This window comes from Chlorocebus sabaeus, chromosome 15, assembly GCF_047675955.1.
Source record: "Chlorocebus sabaeus isolate Y175 chromosome 15, mChlSab1.0.hap1, whole genome shotgun sequence".
In the NCBI taxonomy this organism is placed as follows: Eukaryota; Metazoa; Chordata; class Mammalia; order Primates; family Cercopithecidae; genus Chlorocebus; species Chlorocebus sabaeus.
The window spans coordinates 6,077,413-6,092,883 of record NC_132918.1 but is presented as its reverse complement, the minus strand read 5'-3'; the positions used below and the strand labels follow the sequence as shown (position 1 = coordinate 6,092,883).

Sequence of the window (15,471 nt, the reverse complement as noted above, 5' to 3'; positions counted from 1 at the left end):
CTCCGCTCACTGCAATTTGCATCTCCTGGGTTCAAGTGATTCTCCTGCCTCCACCTCCCAAGTAGCTGGGAGTACAGGTGCCCCTCATGCCCGGTTTTTTTTTTTTTTTTTTAAGTAGAGACAGGGTTTCACCATGTTGGCCAGGCTAGTCTTGAACTCCTGACCTCAAGTGATCCACCCACCTCGGCCTCCCAAAGTGCTGGGATTACATGCATGAGCCACTGCACCTGGCCAACAAGTGCTATTTTTTAGCTCCCATTATGTGCCATGTACTGCACATCATACACAGTTTTGCTAATCCTCACACTAACCCTACAAAATAGATATTTTTTATCCTAATGTTAGAGATAAGGAAACCCATGCTCAGAGAGGTTAAGTGATGTATGCAAGATCACACGGCTAGTGAGTGACAGTGAGAATCAGGTCTGACTGCCCTCAGGTCTGACAGACTCCAAAGTGCCGCCTCCTGCCACGGGGCAGTGGGCCTCTCAGTTGTTCCCTCACACGCCTGTGACGGGCCAGACCCTGAGTCTGAGATTCTGGGGTCCCCTCTGTGCTGTCAGCTCCTTAGTCCCTAAGACTCTTAGGACCACAGAGCCCATGGCCAGTGAGTCCAGCAGGGGAATAAATACGCAGATAATGTAGGACAGCAAAAGTCAGCCCAGGGCTGGGGCTGGAAGGCCTGGGTGAGGAATGGAACATGGTCTCTAGGAGTCAGGACACCCCAGTCCTGGCCCTGACTCAGCTCCCACAGGGCCTTGAGCCAGTCCCCACAGGGCCCGCAGCCTGGTGGTCAATTACCATCCCTGGTGGGGCTCCCCGTGAGCCACACTTAGACGTGTCGCCCAAGGGCCTGGATGAGACTCCTCCACCTCCACAGCTCCCCTACCCCCCGCTTTGTCTCCTAGGATAGAACAGAGCATGATAGGATGGGGTAGGACAGATGAGGACTTCACACACTCTAAGGGTAAATATTGTTCTGTCCACTTGTGTTTGAATTGTATAAATGTATTTCTGCGTGTATGTTGTGTTGGGGTAAAATTTGCATCTCCCTGAAGTCGCACTCTAAGGAGTATGGAAAACCTGGCTCTAGACTAACTGGACTCCCAGGATGCTCCAGGCATCCCCAGCCTCACCTGTGGCACCCAGAGCTCCTGCTGTCACCGGCCCAGCGGGATCCTGTGTCTTTCTCTGCGTTGTCAGGGCCTGCGCTGACAGTCCCCCCACAGGGAGGTGGAATCTGGGACTTGACGGCGCTGGGAGGATCCTTCCTCTTTCCAGCCTCAGGCAAATCCTCGTCTGGAGGCAGGGAATGGGCTAGATGACCCCTGAAACAGTTCAGTCCAGGGTCTGATAGCCCCTCTGTGCCCAGCGCTGTACCCCCTCCCCTTCCCACGCTTCCCTGCAGGACCCGCGAGAGCAGGGAAAGCAGCTGCCAGCTCCAGGCCGTCATTTTACCCCAGGTGCCACTTACCCTGAGGAGGGGCTGGAACCAGCTAATCATTTTACCTGGAGGTGCCACTTACCCTGCAGAGGGGCTGGAACCAGCTAATCATTTTATCTGGAGTTGTCATTTACCCTGTGGAGGGGCTGGAACCAGCTAATCATTTTACCTGGAGTTGTCATTTACCCTGCGGAGGGGCTGGAGCTTGTCAGGTTTTTCAGTTCCTGTGTCGCCTCCCAGCCTTGCCAACCCCAGGCTGTGGGTGTTTATGGCTGACGAAGGCCCCTGAGCCAGGCCAACCCCCAGCTTCCCAGTGGGTGGCTCTGTGATCCCTGGGAGCCCTGGCATCATCCAGGGCACAGAGGACATGGACCCTGGAGGCACAGCCCTTCCTATTCATCCAGGGGCTGGTCAAGGACGCAGCTCCCTCCGTTCCTCCGTTCCTCCCTTACAGAGCTTTCAGTAAGATAGATGGTCATTCTCCTGTCCTCCCGGTTTGCTCCTGGCATAAGCGGACCTGAGGGCCGGATGACTTCCCTAAAGAGGAATCTCTCCGGGTTTCCTCAGATGCTCTGGAGTCCTGTCTGGAGGATGAAAGTGGGGGGCACATCCCTGAGGCAGTTTCCCCCCTGCCCTCCCTCCACCCTTCACCGATTCACCATGTATTAGTTTTCTACAGCTATGTAATAAATGTCCCAAACCTTAGTAGCTTGAAGCAACAAACATTTATTATCTCAGTTTCTGAGGGGCAGGTTAGCTGGGTGGCTCTAGCTCAGGGTCTCATATGAGCAGCTTTCAGCCAGGGCTGCAGTTCTCAAAAGCCTTGAGGATTAGAGAATCTGCTTCCAAGAAAGCCTCATATTTTCTTGCAAGGTAACAAATAAGTGCTGTAGATCACCTAAGGAAACAGTGCTGTATTACGCTTTGTTACCGAGAACCCGCAAAAGGACGGCCTCGATTATGCTAAACAATGCAAGGGAAGTGTAGGGCAAATGGCCAAATCCCTGACAGTAGGGGACAAATTCCAAAGCAAAGAAAAGCTGGCAGGACCAATTCATGAACTGTGCAAGCCTAACATTAAGGCATTGTACCATTTTTCCTGCCATAGGATCACCTATCTTGCAATCAATGGCTTCTAAGACTCAATAATCCAAGGATAGGACCAGCCACAGTCACTCTAAGAGCTCCCTCTGGGAGAGGAGGCCTGGCAGGGAACCGTGAGGACAGAACAGAGCTCTAGGGCTGGCAGTTCAGACAGGAGCTTCTTTCCTTTTAGGAAAATTACTCCAGGCTGTCCTTGGCTGCACCCCATTACTAGGAGTGTAAAGAGCTTGTGGTCATCTTTTGCCCCCTCGTGGACACTTTTAAAAGTGCAGCCTGGCCCTGTAATCCCAGCACTTTGGGACGCGGAGGCGGGAGAATCATGAGTTCAAGAGATCAAGACCATGCTGGCCAACATGGTGAACCCTCATCTCCACTAAAAATACAAAAATTAGCCAGGCATGGTGGCACGTGCCTGTAGTCCCAGCTACTTGAGAGGCTGAGGCAGGAGAATCGCTTGAACCTGGGAGGCGGAGGTTGTAGTGAGTTGAGATCACGCCACTGCACTCCAGTGTGGCGACAGAGCGAGACTCCGTCACACACACACACACACACACACACAAATTTAAAAAATTAAAAAATTAAAAAAGTGCAGCCCTTTCTCCCGTATATAAGAGTCTGTTAGGGTGGAAGTAAACTCAGAAGTCACCTTCAACCACTAGGGGGTTTTATGGCACAGGTCCCTGGCCTTGCACAGATCACAGAGTGAGTTAGTTGTAAGTATTTCCGGATTTTTTTCATGGTGACTCTAAAGCTGTGACATGCTTGATCTAAAATCTTTGCATCATAGAACCATGGACTTAGATGAGACCCGCGACATTAACTCACCTTACCATATTCCATATACCTGCTCCCTGCAAGCAGCAACGGGCAGAGCAGAAGCATTGTCAGCCTTGGAGACCGACACACCTGCGTTCAATCTTGACTCTGGGAAGTCTCTGAGGCTCAGTTTTCTCATCTATATAGCATCAATTGACTTCACAGAGTTCATGCAAGAATTAAACAAAATGGTGTATGTCAGAAGCTGCAAACTCAAATGTCTTCGGGACCAAGCAGGTCAGTGAACACTGGCAAACCAGACTTACAAGCTTTTTTTTTTTTTTTTTTTTTTTTTTTTTTTTTTTTTTGGGATGGTGTTTCACTCTTGTTGCCCAGGCTGCAATGCAATGGCGTGATCCTGGCATGCCCAGAATTGGTGGGTTCTTGGTCTCACTGACTTTAAGAATGAAACCATGGACCCTGTGGACCCTCACAGTGAGTGTTACAGATGGTGTGTCCAGAGTTTGTTCCTTCTGGTATTTGCACGTGTTCAGAGTTTCTTCCTTCTGATGGGTTTGTTGTCTCGGTGGCTTCAGGAGTGAAGCTGCAGACCTTCTCGGTGAGTGTTACAGCTCATAAAGGTAGCGCGGACCCCAACAGCGCAACGGCAAGATTTATTGCAAAGACCAAAAGAACAACGCCTCCACAACATGGAAGGGAACCCGAGCACCTTGCCACTGCTGGCTGGGGCAGCTTGCTTTTATTCCCTTATCTGACCCCACCCACATCTTGCTGATTGGTCCCTTTTGACAGAGTGCTGATTGGTGCATTTACAATCCCTCAGCTAGACACAGAGTGCAGATTGGTGCATTTACAATCCTTTAGCTAGACACAAAAGTTCTCCAAGTCCCCACTAGATTAGCTAGACACAGAGCACTGATTGGTGCATTTACAAACCTTGAGCTAGATACAGAGTGCTGATTGGCGCATTTACAATCCTTTAGGTAGACATAAAAGTTTTCCAAGTCCCCACCAGACTCAGAAGCCCAGTTGGCTTTCTAGTGGATCCCACACCAGGGCTGCCGTGGAGCTGCCCCCAGTCCCGCCGGGCGCCCGCACTCCTCAGCCCCTGGGCGGTCGATGGGACCAGGCACCGCCCATCAGGGGGCGGTGCCCGTCGGGGAGGCTGGGGCCTCAAGTGGAAGGGGGGTGGGGGCTGGGGCATGGCGGGGTGCAGGTCTCTAGCCCTGCCCCGCGGGGAGGCAGCTGAGGCCCAGCGAGAATTCGAGCTCAGCGCAGGGGGCCCGGCACTGCTGGGAGACCCAGCGCACCCTCCACAGCTGCTGGCCCGGGTGCTAAGCCCCTCACTGCACCAGCCGGCCGCTCTGAGTGCGGGGCGCGAGGAGCCCGTGCCCACCCGGAATTCGCGCTGACCCGCGAGCGCCTTGCGCAGCCTTGGTTCCCGCTCGCGCCTCTCCCTCCACACCTCCCAGCAAGCAGAGGGAGCAGTCTCCAGCCTCTGCCAAACTAGAGAGGGGCTCCCACAGTGCAGTGGCAGGCTGAAGGGCTCCTCAAGCGTGGCCAGAGTGGGCGCTGAGGCCGAGGAGGTGCCCAGAGCAAGCGAGGGCTGCCAGCATGCTGTCACCTCTCATTGGCTCACTGCAACCTTCGGCTCCCGCATTCAAGCATTCTCCTGCCTCAGCCTCCAGAGTAGCTGGGATTACAGGCATACGCCATCACCCCTGGCTAATTTTGTATTTTTTGTGGAGATGGGGTTTCACCATGTTGGTCAGGCTGGTCTTGAACTCCTGACAGATGATCTACCAGACTGGGCCACCCAAAGTGCTGGGATTATAAGCATGAGCCACCGCCCCTGGCTTATAAGACCTTTTCCTTTTTTTTTTTTTTTTTTTTTTTTTTTTGAGATAGAGTCTCACTCTGTCGCCAAGGCTGGAGTGCAATGGCACGATCTCAGCTCACTGCAAGCTCTGCCTTCTGGGTTCACGCCATTCTCCTGCCTCAGCCTCCCGAGTAGCTGGGACTACAGGCGCCCGCCACCACGCCCGGCTAATTTTTTGTATTTTTGGTAGAGACGGGGTTTCACTGTGTTAGCCAGGATGGTCTCAATCTCCTGACCTCGTGATCTGCCTGCCTCGGCCTCCCAAAGTGCTGCGATTACAGGCGTGAGCCACCGCGCCTGGCCTACAGGTTTTTTAAATAGTTTGTTGGTTTGCATTTAGCCATTGAAATTTTTATTAGTTTATTTTTTAATGTGCTGAATTTTAGGCTGCCAACAAGATCTTTTCAAAAATTAACTGGGCTTCCTGGAACTCACTAACTTAAGAGTTCTGGCTTTTGTCCCCTTTTTCCCACCCCGACTAACACCAGCACTGATGTTCCCATTGCCACCAGGATGCTGAATGGATAAGCGGTCACATGATCAGAGTGCTGCCTTCCACCTACACCGGAAATGAGTAGGGGATGGTAGCTCCTGAGAGGCTTCCCCAACAACCCTAGGGTATGTGACTAGGCAGTTTGGGAAGCCAGCCCCAGCCCACCGTAATATGAATGCCCAGGACAGGATCATGCCCAAGACAGAGCATGGATTTGGAGAACAAACTCAATATACATTGGGTTCATAAAAACATTGGGCTCAGGGTGGCAATTCCTTGCTGTTAAGCACCTGCGAACATAGCTGACTTGGATTTGCAAGTCACAAGCTTGGGTGTGGAACGTTTGTGAGTCTCTAGCATTTCTGAACTTGTCTTAAGAGCTATCACCGTCTCTACTAAAAATACAAAAAACTAGCCGGGCGAGGTGGCGGGCGCCTGTAGTCCCAGCTACTCCGGAGGCTGAGGCAGGAGAATGGCGTAAACCCGGGAGGCGGAGCTTGCAGTGAGCTGAGATCCGGCCACTGCAGTCCAGCCCGGGCTACAGAGCAAGACTCCGTCTCAAAAAAAAAAAAAAAAAAAAAAAAAAAAAAAGCTATCACCTTACTCTGATGACATTCAAAGTGCTTACAGAGGCTTCTGAGACTCCCTACCATGGCTCTGAATTTACTCCGGCTACACAGGCCTCTTGACTGTTCCTTATTTATTTATTTTTTTGAGACGGAGTCTCACTCTGTCACCCAGGCTGGAATGCAGTGGCGCAATCTCAGCTCACTGCAAGCTCCACCTCCCAGGTTCAAGCGATCCTCCTGCTTCAGCCTCCTGAGTAGCTGGGGCTACAGGTGCGCCACTATGACCAGCTAAATTTTTTTGTATTTTTAGTAGAGACAGGGTTTCACCGTGTTGGCCAGGCTGGTCTCGCCTCCTGACCTCAAATGATCCGCCCACCTTAGCCTGCCAAAGTGCTAGGATTACAGGCGTGAGCCACCGTGCCCAGCCATGACTGTTCCTTAAATACACAGAAGCCTCCCGCCTCAGAGCCTCATTAGCTCTTCCCTCTGTCTGGAGTAAGCTTCCCTGGATACTCTCAGGGCTCTCACGAGAGGCTCTCTTCACTCAAGCCTCTGTTTAAGTGTCTCTATCAGAAAGGATGACTCTGTTCATCCTAGCTCAAGTAGCATGCATCACCCTTGCCCTGAGTTACTTTCTTTGGACCTTTATCTCTACTTATCATTATATTTTGTGCTTGTTTGATTCTTGCCTGTCTCTCTACTAGAATGTTAGCTCATGTGAGTAGGGGCTTTGTTTTGTTCACAGATGGACAGAAATCATGCCTGGCACATACTAGGCACTGAATGAATATTTGTTGCATTGTTTCACAAAGACTCACCCCATCCTTTTTTTCACTAATGTCTGCTTAGGACTCAGAACAAAATCTAAGGCATCATTTTTCCTCCAGATTCCTCCAGTGACCTTTTCCGGGAATGTGACATTCTACCAGAATGTACTTTGACAATTAAAAACCTCAGCATTTCTACCTAGACTAGTTTTGTCACTGTCCTAATCTTCTTTTTTTTTCTATTTCTGGCTTGATCTCATGTTTCTTGGAATTACTCAATAGATGCTCCTATTACTACATTTTTGTTATGAAAGAATAGAATTTTGGCCAGGTGGGGTGGCTCATGCCTGTAATCCCAGCACTTAAGGAGGCCAAGCCAGGTGGATCACCTGAGGCCAGGAGTTTGAGACCAGCCTGACCAACATGGCAAAACCCCGTCTCTACTAAAAATACAAAAATTAACTGGGCATAGTGGCGGGTGCCTGTAATCCCCACTACTCAGGAGGCCGAGGCAGGAAAATTGCTTGAATCCAGGAGGTGGAGGTTGCAGTGAGCTGAGATCTCACCATTGCACTCCAGCCTGGGCGACAGAGTGGTACTCCGTCTCAAACAAACAAACAAACAAACAAACAAAAAACAGAATAGAATTTCACTGACAAAAAATCCTTTTTATCTAAGGTCAGACTTACAGATTGCTCTGCACAGTCAGGTTTTCCTTCTGCCTTCTATGTATTGGCACTTTCTTAAATCAAGATGATATGGTTTGGCTGTGTCCCCACCCAAATCTCATCTTGAATTGTAGCTCCATAATCCTCATGTGTCGTGGGAGGGACCCAGTGGGAGGTAATTGAATAATGGGGTTAGGTTTTTCCCATGCTGTTCTCGTGATAGTGAGTAAGTCTCACGAGATCTGATGGTTTTATAAAGGGCAGTTCCCCTGCACAGGCTCTCTTGCTTGCTGCCATGTAAGACATGCCTTTGCTCCTCCTTCACCTCCTGCCATGATTGTGAGGCCTCCCCAGCCATATGGAACTGTGAGTCCATTAAACCTCTTTTCTTTATAAATTACCTGGCCTACAGTATTTCTTCATAGCATATAAAAATGGACTAATACACGAGGCTTTGCCAGCCTCATCTCCCCTCGCCCCTGCCCTGTCTGCCCAAGTCAGTGCCCTCCAGTCTTGTACCTTTCAGATATGGGTTGTGACTTGTGACCCATTAGTGGGTGATGTAATTAATTGGGTGGCTTGTGAACAGCATTTTAAGAAAAAATTGAATAGGAAATACAGAAAATGTGTTTCTTATTGTAATACATGGTCAAGAAAGTTTGAAAGCACTGCTCTGGCCTGTATGGGTCAAAGAAGCTTTAGTACTATTTTTCTCTTTAGTTGCCTTCAGCAGATTCTAGAGGGAGGGGTTTCGGCACTCCTGGCCTCGCACAGTGGGCCCATGGTGGGTTGCAGAAAATGGTCATTTCTCTTTTAAAATGCTGCCAATGGCAGCGCAGGTGGTGGGCACACCTGTTCTTTTAACTGTATCTGTTTCATAAGGCAAGTATACCTGGGACACTGAAACTCTCAGCACCAACACTCCACTCACAGCCTGCGCTCAGAGACTTCACCAAACCATTGAATGGCTTCTAGCAGCCTAAGGCCACGTCCCTGGGATGGGCCAGCCCTCTTTTGAGTTGCTATCTGGAAAAGCTTAAGGGTGTCAAAAGAATTTAGTTTGTTCCACCAACACCTGACAATAGGCTCCTGACCTCTCTTTTTTAGAACATTTACTGAAAAAGGAGGCTTACCATTGTGAATCCTTCCTCTGTCCCTTTGAGCTACTTTGTATGTGTCGCCTACAGCTCAGGAGTGTCTTTCTCAAGGACCCGAAAGCCATTCCCCTCAAGGTAATTATCAGGAAGGAGAGAGCCTCTGACTCCCAGGCTCTGTTGGGGGAGAGGATCCTAGCTTCGAGAACTGCCAGCTAGCAGACACAGCTGGCCTCAACACATTGACTCTGCCCAACACTTTGTCATTTTTCACTTCCCTGACTCTAACTGAACTTGCTCACTGCACCTCCTGGCTCCCTTATTCTCCCTTTAAAAGTCCCAGTCAGCATCTCTGCACAAATCGGAATAGAGCTCAGCTCTTTCCCCTACTGTAAGCAGTTACTGAATAGAATCTGTTTTCACTGCTTTAACTAATGTCCTGCTTGTTTATTTTTATTTTTAAACCATGTATGTACACATGCATATGCACACACGCACACACACACACGCGTCTTCTCAAGACAAACGCTGCTTCTCAGAGATAGCTGATTCTTGTCATCCTCATAATCTAGAGGATTTTTCCCTTCCTGTGTTTATCCCCTGTGTCATCTCCAAGTCATAGGTAAAGTTTTACTTAACTGTTCCAGCCTGGTCTTTGATGTTCCTTGGGAAATTAAATGAAGAGTTGTGTACAGGACTCTTTCCTTACAGGGAAGAGTTGGGGCTATGAGTTCCAACTTTCCGTGCCCACTGGGAGCTTCTCCTACTGTCAAATGTGGAGGGATCAGGATTTGTGTTATGAAGGAGATTTCCAGTTGTCTTACACATCAAAGACCACCCCTTTTCCCTCTACCCAGCTTTAACTTTCCTAAAGAATTTATAGCCAGGAAGTCTCATATTCTGTATCCAGACAGATGAGTAGAGATGGTTGGGCATGGGTTTCAAGGGAGCGCTTCATGTGGGAATCGATAACAAAGCAGACATCCGAATGTGCAAAAACAAAAGGAAAATCCCTAGGCACCAGTAAACAAACATGGAAGTGAAAAACAGAGTGACTGGTAAGCAGCCACGCTGATGGTGGGGAGCCTGGGGAAGGTGGGACCGGACCTGGATTCATCCCCAGCACCAAGAGTCTTCAGTTGTGGCCACATGCAGCAACGGCATATGAGGCATGGGGCTACAGAGGGTGGGAGAGAACTGAGTCCTGTATGAAGGCTGCATGTCCAGGGGAAAGGAACTGGTCCAGGAGATGCTATACACCAGCAGGGAGCAGCAGGTGCAGGGGGAGGCGCTAAGAAAAGCTGGGCAGATGCCTGGCCCTGGCCAAACTGCCCAGACTTGAGATTATCACTTAGACCCAGTGGAGAAATTGGAAGGCTCAGCAGCAAAGTTAAGGTCAAAACTCCGTTTGACTCACAGCTGGTGCAGTGGCAGTCAGATCCAGGGCCCAAGATCACTCCAGAACACTCCCCATCAGTGAGGGAGCTGGGTCTGTGATTTCCAAGGGTTTCCACCAAGAACTCCTAAGGCAGAACATCTACTTCTGGGGAGGCCCAGAGGGAAAGGTCTGAAGCTATTCATGGAACCCCAGATTTCTTTAAAGGTTCCAGTTTTCCTTTTCAAATACATACGACTCTTGCATTATAACCAAAACAAACTAAATTGGTAACAGGGTTAGGGTTAGGGTCTCATACCCCAAGTTACATGTGCCCCAATTTGAGAAGCAAAAACCAGGGAGGGCTTCAGAGACAACACAGGAACAATGGTGGAGGCGGGCTAAGAGGTCAGACCTGTAATCAAAAACCTAGAAGGCGGTCTCCTGTATGAAGAGGTGAGGCCAGGCAAGAGGAGAGTCACGCAGTTTGCATGTGGGTTGGTAAAAGCTTGCTCAGCAAGGCAATGCATCTTTAGGGAGGGAAAAACTGTCTGCTATTTGACATTCCATAAATCAAACCTGGTGAATTTTAACCTATGAACTTATCTAAAGTCCCATGAACCAACTGAAAGGTTTTAAATTTCCACCTTCTAAATTAATTTCTGTTCAGACACTACTTATTTATATAAACCAAAAACAGCAAAAAAAAAAAAAAAAAATCACTTCATGATTGTATATAACACATTTGCATCTGTTCTGTGCATATTTTATTGAATAAATAAAAACTTAATTGGTTTGGTTTTTAAAACCTATAAACAATATCCTTAGTTTGATCACTGAAAGTATACAACTATATGTATATTTGTAAAATATATGTAACCAAAATGCTTAAAGGATTTTGTTCACCGAGTGTTGGCTATTTATACCTATACATATGAAAATCTGACCTGTCAAAACTGGTTTTGCAGTAGCCATATTTGAGATATATGTGGATTTCTATAAAGGTTGACTCTTCAAATTATGAGATCTAATACAACACCCAGGTATTAAGGGAAAAAACGATTTTGCAACTCCAAGTTGGGACTTACATAAGAAATCACTGTGGTGTTATCAACCTTAAAAATTCTATTGAGTGCTTTCATTTTTCAAAATAAAACAGGACAAGTAAATAACAACAGTACCTCAAAAACTTCTATAAATAGCTAAGCTATACTATTTTACAGCTATAAGAACATGATATTTGTATTTCCCTGAGAGCATAGTTTGCTTTGAGTTCAGTGACACAGTGTATGTGTATGTGTGTGTTTTCCGAAGCCACTGAGACCAGAATAGATGAAAGCTAAGAAGAGAACATGAATCTGCTGGTGTTCTGATAAGCTTAGCTCCCTGCCTGTTTCAGATCAACCTTGGCAACTGGAGTCCCTCAACCTCATCTACAGATTCCGCTCCACCAAAGACTCTGGGCCACCTTCCCTCTAGGACACGAGACCCAGCTGAGCAGCTCAGAGGCCCCATAGCAAGTTGGCCCAAATGCTGTGCCTGCTCTAACTCGTGCCTCTGCTCTAAGAAGTGGGTTCCTTCGTTATTTCCTTGCCTGGAATTCTCCCTTACCCTTATTCTCCCTTACCCTTCTTGGAACTAGAGTCAAGCTCACAAACTCCAAGGGCCTCTGATATCATTTTCCAGACCTGCACCCTTGGAACCTGACCTCCTCCTACCCCATCTTCCTCTTCCCAGCCAGGGGTGCTCTGTCCACTCGCAGGCCCTGCCTCAATCTCCAGTCTGCTGAGCCAGAACATCCTGCCATGTCCTGCCTGAGTCCAAGGGTTGTCCCTGGGTTAATTCTCGGCTTGGTTTTCCCCCTACTGATGGTGTGGGTTATAACAGCTACCTTCCTGCAAATGTGTTTGTCTTTATTTCTTAGAATGAATTTTAGATTTTAGAAGCTCTCATCCCTGGCTAGTGGCTAGAAGCTAAAATCCTGATGACTCTACTTAAGTTTCCCCCAAATGACTTGAACTTTCTTTCTCGAAGAGCTACAGACTGGCAGCTTCAAATACAGAACCCTCAATCTTCTAACAAGGTATATCTGTTCCCTACCCCGTGTCATTATTAGGACTACCCATTTCCTGAGTGTCAGCTAAATGAAATTTTCCACAATTCACCTGCATATCTGGTAGTGTAAAAAATCATAAAGAGTGCTTCCATGATTCATTTACATATTCTGATGTAGTCCAGAAACTTGGGTCCTACATTTAGAATCAGGTTTATAGCACAGAAATCCCAAATCCTCACTTTCCCAGCATAGGGTTGACCTGCTGATGGGCGCGAAGTTTGCCAATGGGTCTTATCAAAGGACTACCATCTGCTCCCTGAAAAGACAAACATGTAAGCAATGGCCACTGGTTGACTTTACTGCACAGCTTACCACCATGACCCCCTGAAAGGCAATCAAGACTTGGATCCAGCCTCATCACTTCATATACATCTCATTTTTAGCTAACTTGAAGAAAAGAAAAACAAAAGTATTAACTGGTGGCCTATTTACCCATATCGAGTGTCCAGCGTAGAGATTTGCCATTCATGGGTGTCCTCAAGGCTTGGCAGACATGAAGCACTCCATGAATGTTTGCTGAATTGAACTAGATTACATTGTTACATTGTTTCAGTTGGGAGCTTCCTGATGGTTATTATAGTGCTCATGAGTCAGCCATAGTTTGTTCTAAAATTTCACAAATATGCTTCTATTGGCCTGTGTTACTTTTCACAGCAGAGAGCTGAACTGTCATGCCCCTAAGGCACAGAGCCTTTCACATACCAACATACATTTATATTTATCTTCAATAATCTGGCACAAACAGAAATCTCACCTGTAATTTTTCAAGTTTTTGCAATCTGTTTCAAATATTAGCTTCTTCTAACCATGACTGTTTAATGAAAATTAAGTTCACTGTCAACTCTAATAACTCTAACTTCCCAAACGGCTGAGAAGAACAAGCCACACTGGACATGAAATAAAACTCTATAAAGAGAATTGAAATCATATGATGAAAATAAAGTCCATGGGGTAATGCAGTTACTATGTTGTTATCATTGTTGCTTTTTAAATACAGCGTATGAAACAGGATCTCTTAACCTGTTTCTCCAGCTTGGGGATTAGAATGAATTTCCAGTGAGCTCATTTGAAAGCTCTAGCTCTTACAGTGAAGGACAGATTCTGATCTTTAAGTCACAATTGAGCTACACTGATCAAAAAAACAACTAGAAGTGCTTTCTAAAAGTCCTGAAAACGAAGGCTTCAGGAGCATGGGGTATCAGGAAGGTGGACCTAAATCACTGTCCAAAAACTAGAAAGTGTGCCATCAAGGAGAATCTGTCGTTCCTGTGGAGGCCAGCTGTGTTCAGGTGTTTACTTTTTTAAATAAAACAGTAGTTTAAGTCTCTAGAAACATCTTTCCTACATTGCAGTACAACTGATGAACACTAAGAGGCCAGGGCACCAGACTGTGCTAAAGGTACAATTCTGTCTGGCAATGACAGTTCTGGTCCAAAATGGGCCATCTTATGATCATTAAAAAAAAAAAAAAAAAAAAAAAGGGCGGTTCCATGGCTCACGCCTGTAATCCTGGCACTTTGGGAGGCCAAGGAGGGCGGATCACAAGGTCAGGCATTCAAGACCAGCTTGGCCAAGATGGTGAAACCCTGTCTCTACTAAAACTACAAAAATTAGCTGGGTGTGGTAGCAGGTGCCTGTAATCCCAGCTACTCAGGAGGCTGAGGCAGGAGAATCACTTGAACCAGGGCGACAGAGGTTGTAGTAAGCCAAGATCATGCCACTGCACTCCAGCCTGGGTGACTTCATCTCAAAAAAAAAAAAAGAAAAAGGGACAGAATACAAGTATTTCATCTTTCATCTCTTTCAAAGCAAACAGGCCTTCCCAAACCCATCCCCCAGACCTTTCAAGTGGAAGAATCTATGAGATATTCTGGCAAGAAGCCCAAATGACTCCTTGGTTTAAATTTTGGTAAAGGGCGGGGACGGGGGAGGATGCAGAATATAAAAGAAAAGGAAAGAAAACAGGAAACACCTTTATTTCCCTGCTGTGCTGAGTGAATCTTTTAGCAGACTTGCCGAAACAAGAAATGAGCCAAGTTTTTTGTCTTTGTTTTTGTTTTTGTTTTTGTTTTTGAGATAGAGTTTCACTTTTGTTGCCTGGGCTGCAGTGCAGTGTCATGATCTCGGCTCACTGCAACCTCCACCTCCCAAGTTCAAGTGGTCCTCCCGCCTCAGCCTCTTGAGTAGCTGGAATTACAGTCGCCTGCCACTGCACCAGGCTAATTTTGTGTTTTTAGTAGAGATGGGGGGAGGGGTGTCTCACCATGTTGGCCAGGCTGGTCTCGAACTCCTGACCTCAGGTCATCCACCCGCCTTGGCCTCCCATAGTGTGGGATTACAGGCGTGAGCCACCGCATGAGCCAGGTTTTGTTTTTGGTTTTTTGTTTGTTTTTCCTGCCTGAGATAGGCAGTGTGGTGGAAAGAGCATTGACTTTGGAGCTGAAAGACCTGGGTTTTAGACTCCTGGGGTAGCTACTTGCTATCTGAGTGATCAGGGGCATGCCACTTAGCCTCTGTGAAACTCTGTTCCCTCACCTGTAAACTAGAAGTGATAAGAGCCACTCACCAGGTTAAATGAACCCATACAAGGAAGTGCCTGGCACAGAAGCTGGCATACGGTGGGTGGGTCCTGAATGCTAAATATTACTCTTCCTCACCTCCCCTCCTGAGGTAGGTCATGCAAACATTTCTGGCCAGTCTCAAGTGACCCCAAACTGTGACTTCCAAGGTTCTCCCAAAGTGAGTCAAGGGGATCCCCTGATGCATGGCCTCAAACTCGAGCCTGCGGCCTGAAGTGGGGCTGGAGGAGAGTGAGAGGTGAGGCGGGCACACTGAGGATCTGGGGGGCTCTCCAGCTCCCCATCCTGCCGTCAGACAGACACTGCTCCAGGCACGATCCTGCGGATGTGGGTGTACGACTTCCTGATGGTGACACTGCCGTGGTGTGACACGCCCCGGGGCAGGACGCACTCCTCTGTCAGTTTCTGGGCCTCGGGGTCCCAGCACAGCACCGTGGCAATAACCTCGTTCTTCTCGTCCCGCCCGCCGGTGATGTAGAGCCGGTTGTTGCAGGGCGCGATACCGCAGCTGGCCCGCTCGTGGCTGAGCTGGGTCACCAGGCACCAGCTGTCTTCCAGGGGGCTGTAGGCGTACAGCGCCCTCATGGCCCCACCTGAAGAGAGGGG

General features: G+C 48.0%; 1 protein-coding gene across 1 annotated transcript in view; it reads right to left on the bottom strand.

Annotated features, from left to right (window-relative positions):
• Positions 1–6,289: 6,289 nt before the first annotated feature.
• Positions 6,290–15,471, bottom strand: part of KLHL6 (kelch like family member 6) — a 75,276-nt gene continuing 66,094 nt past the window's right edge. Inside the window, exon 7 of the mRNA XM_007971971.3 lies at positions 6,290–15,458. Within this exon, the coding sequence (XP_007970162.1) occupies positions 15,157–15,458 (302 nt within the window). The 3' untranslated portion in view covers positions 6,290–15,156. The remainder of the gene's footprint in view (positions 15,459–15,471) is intronic.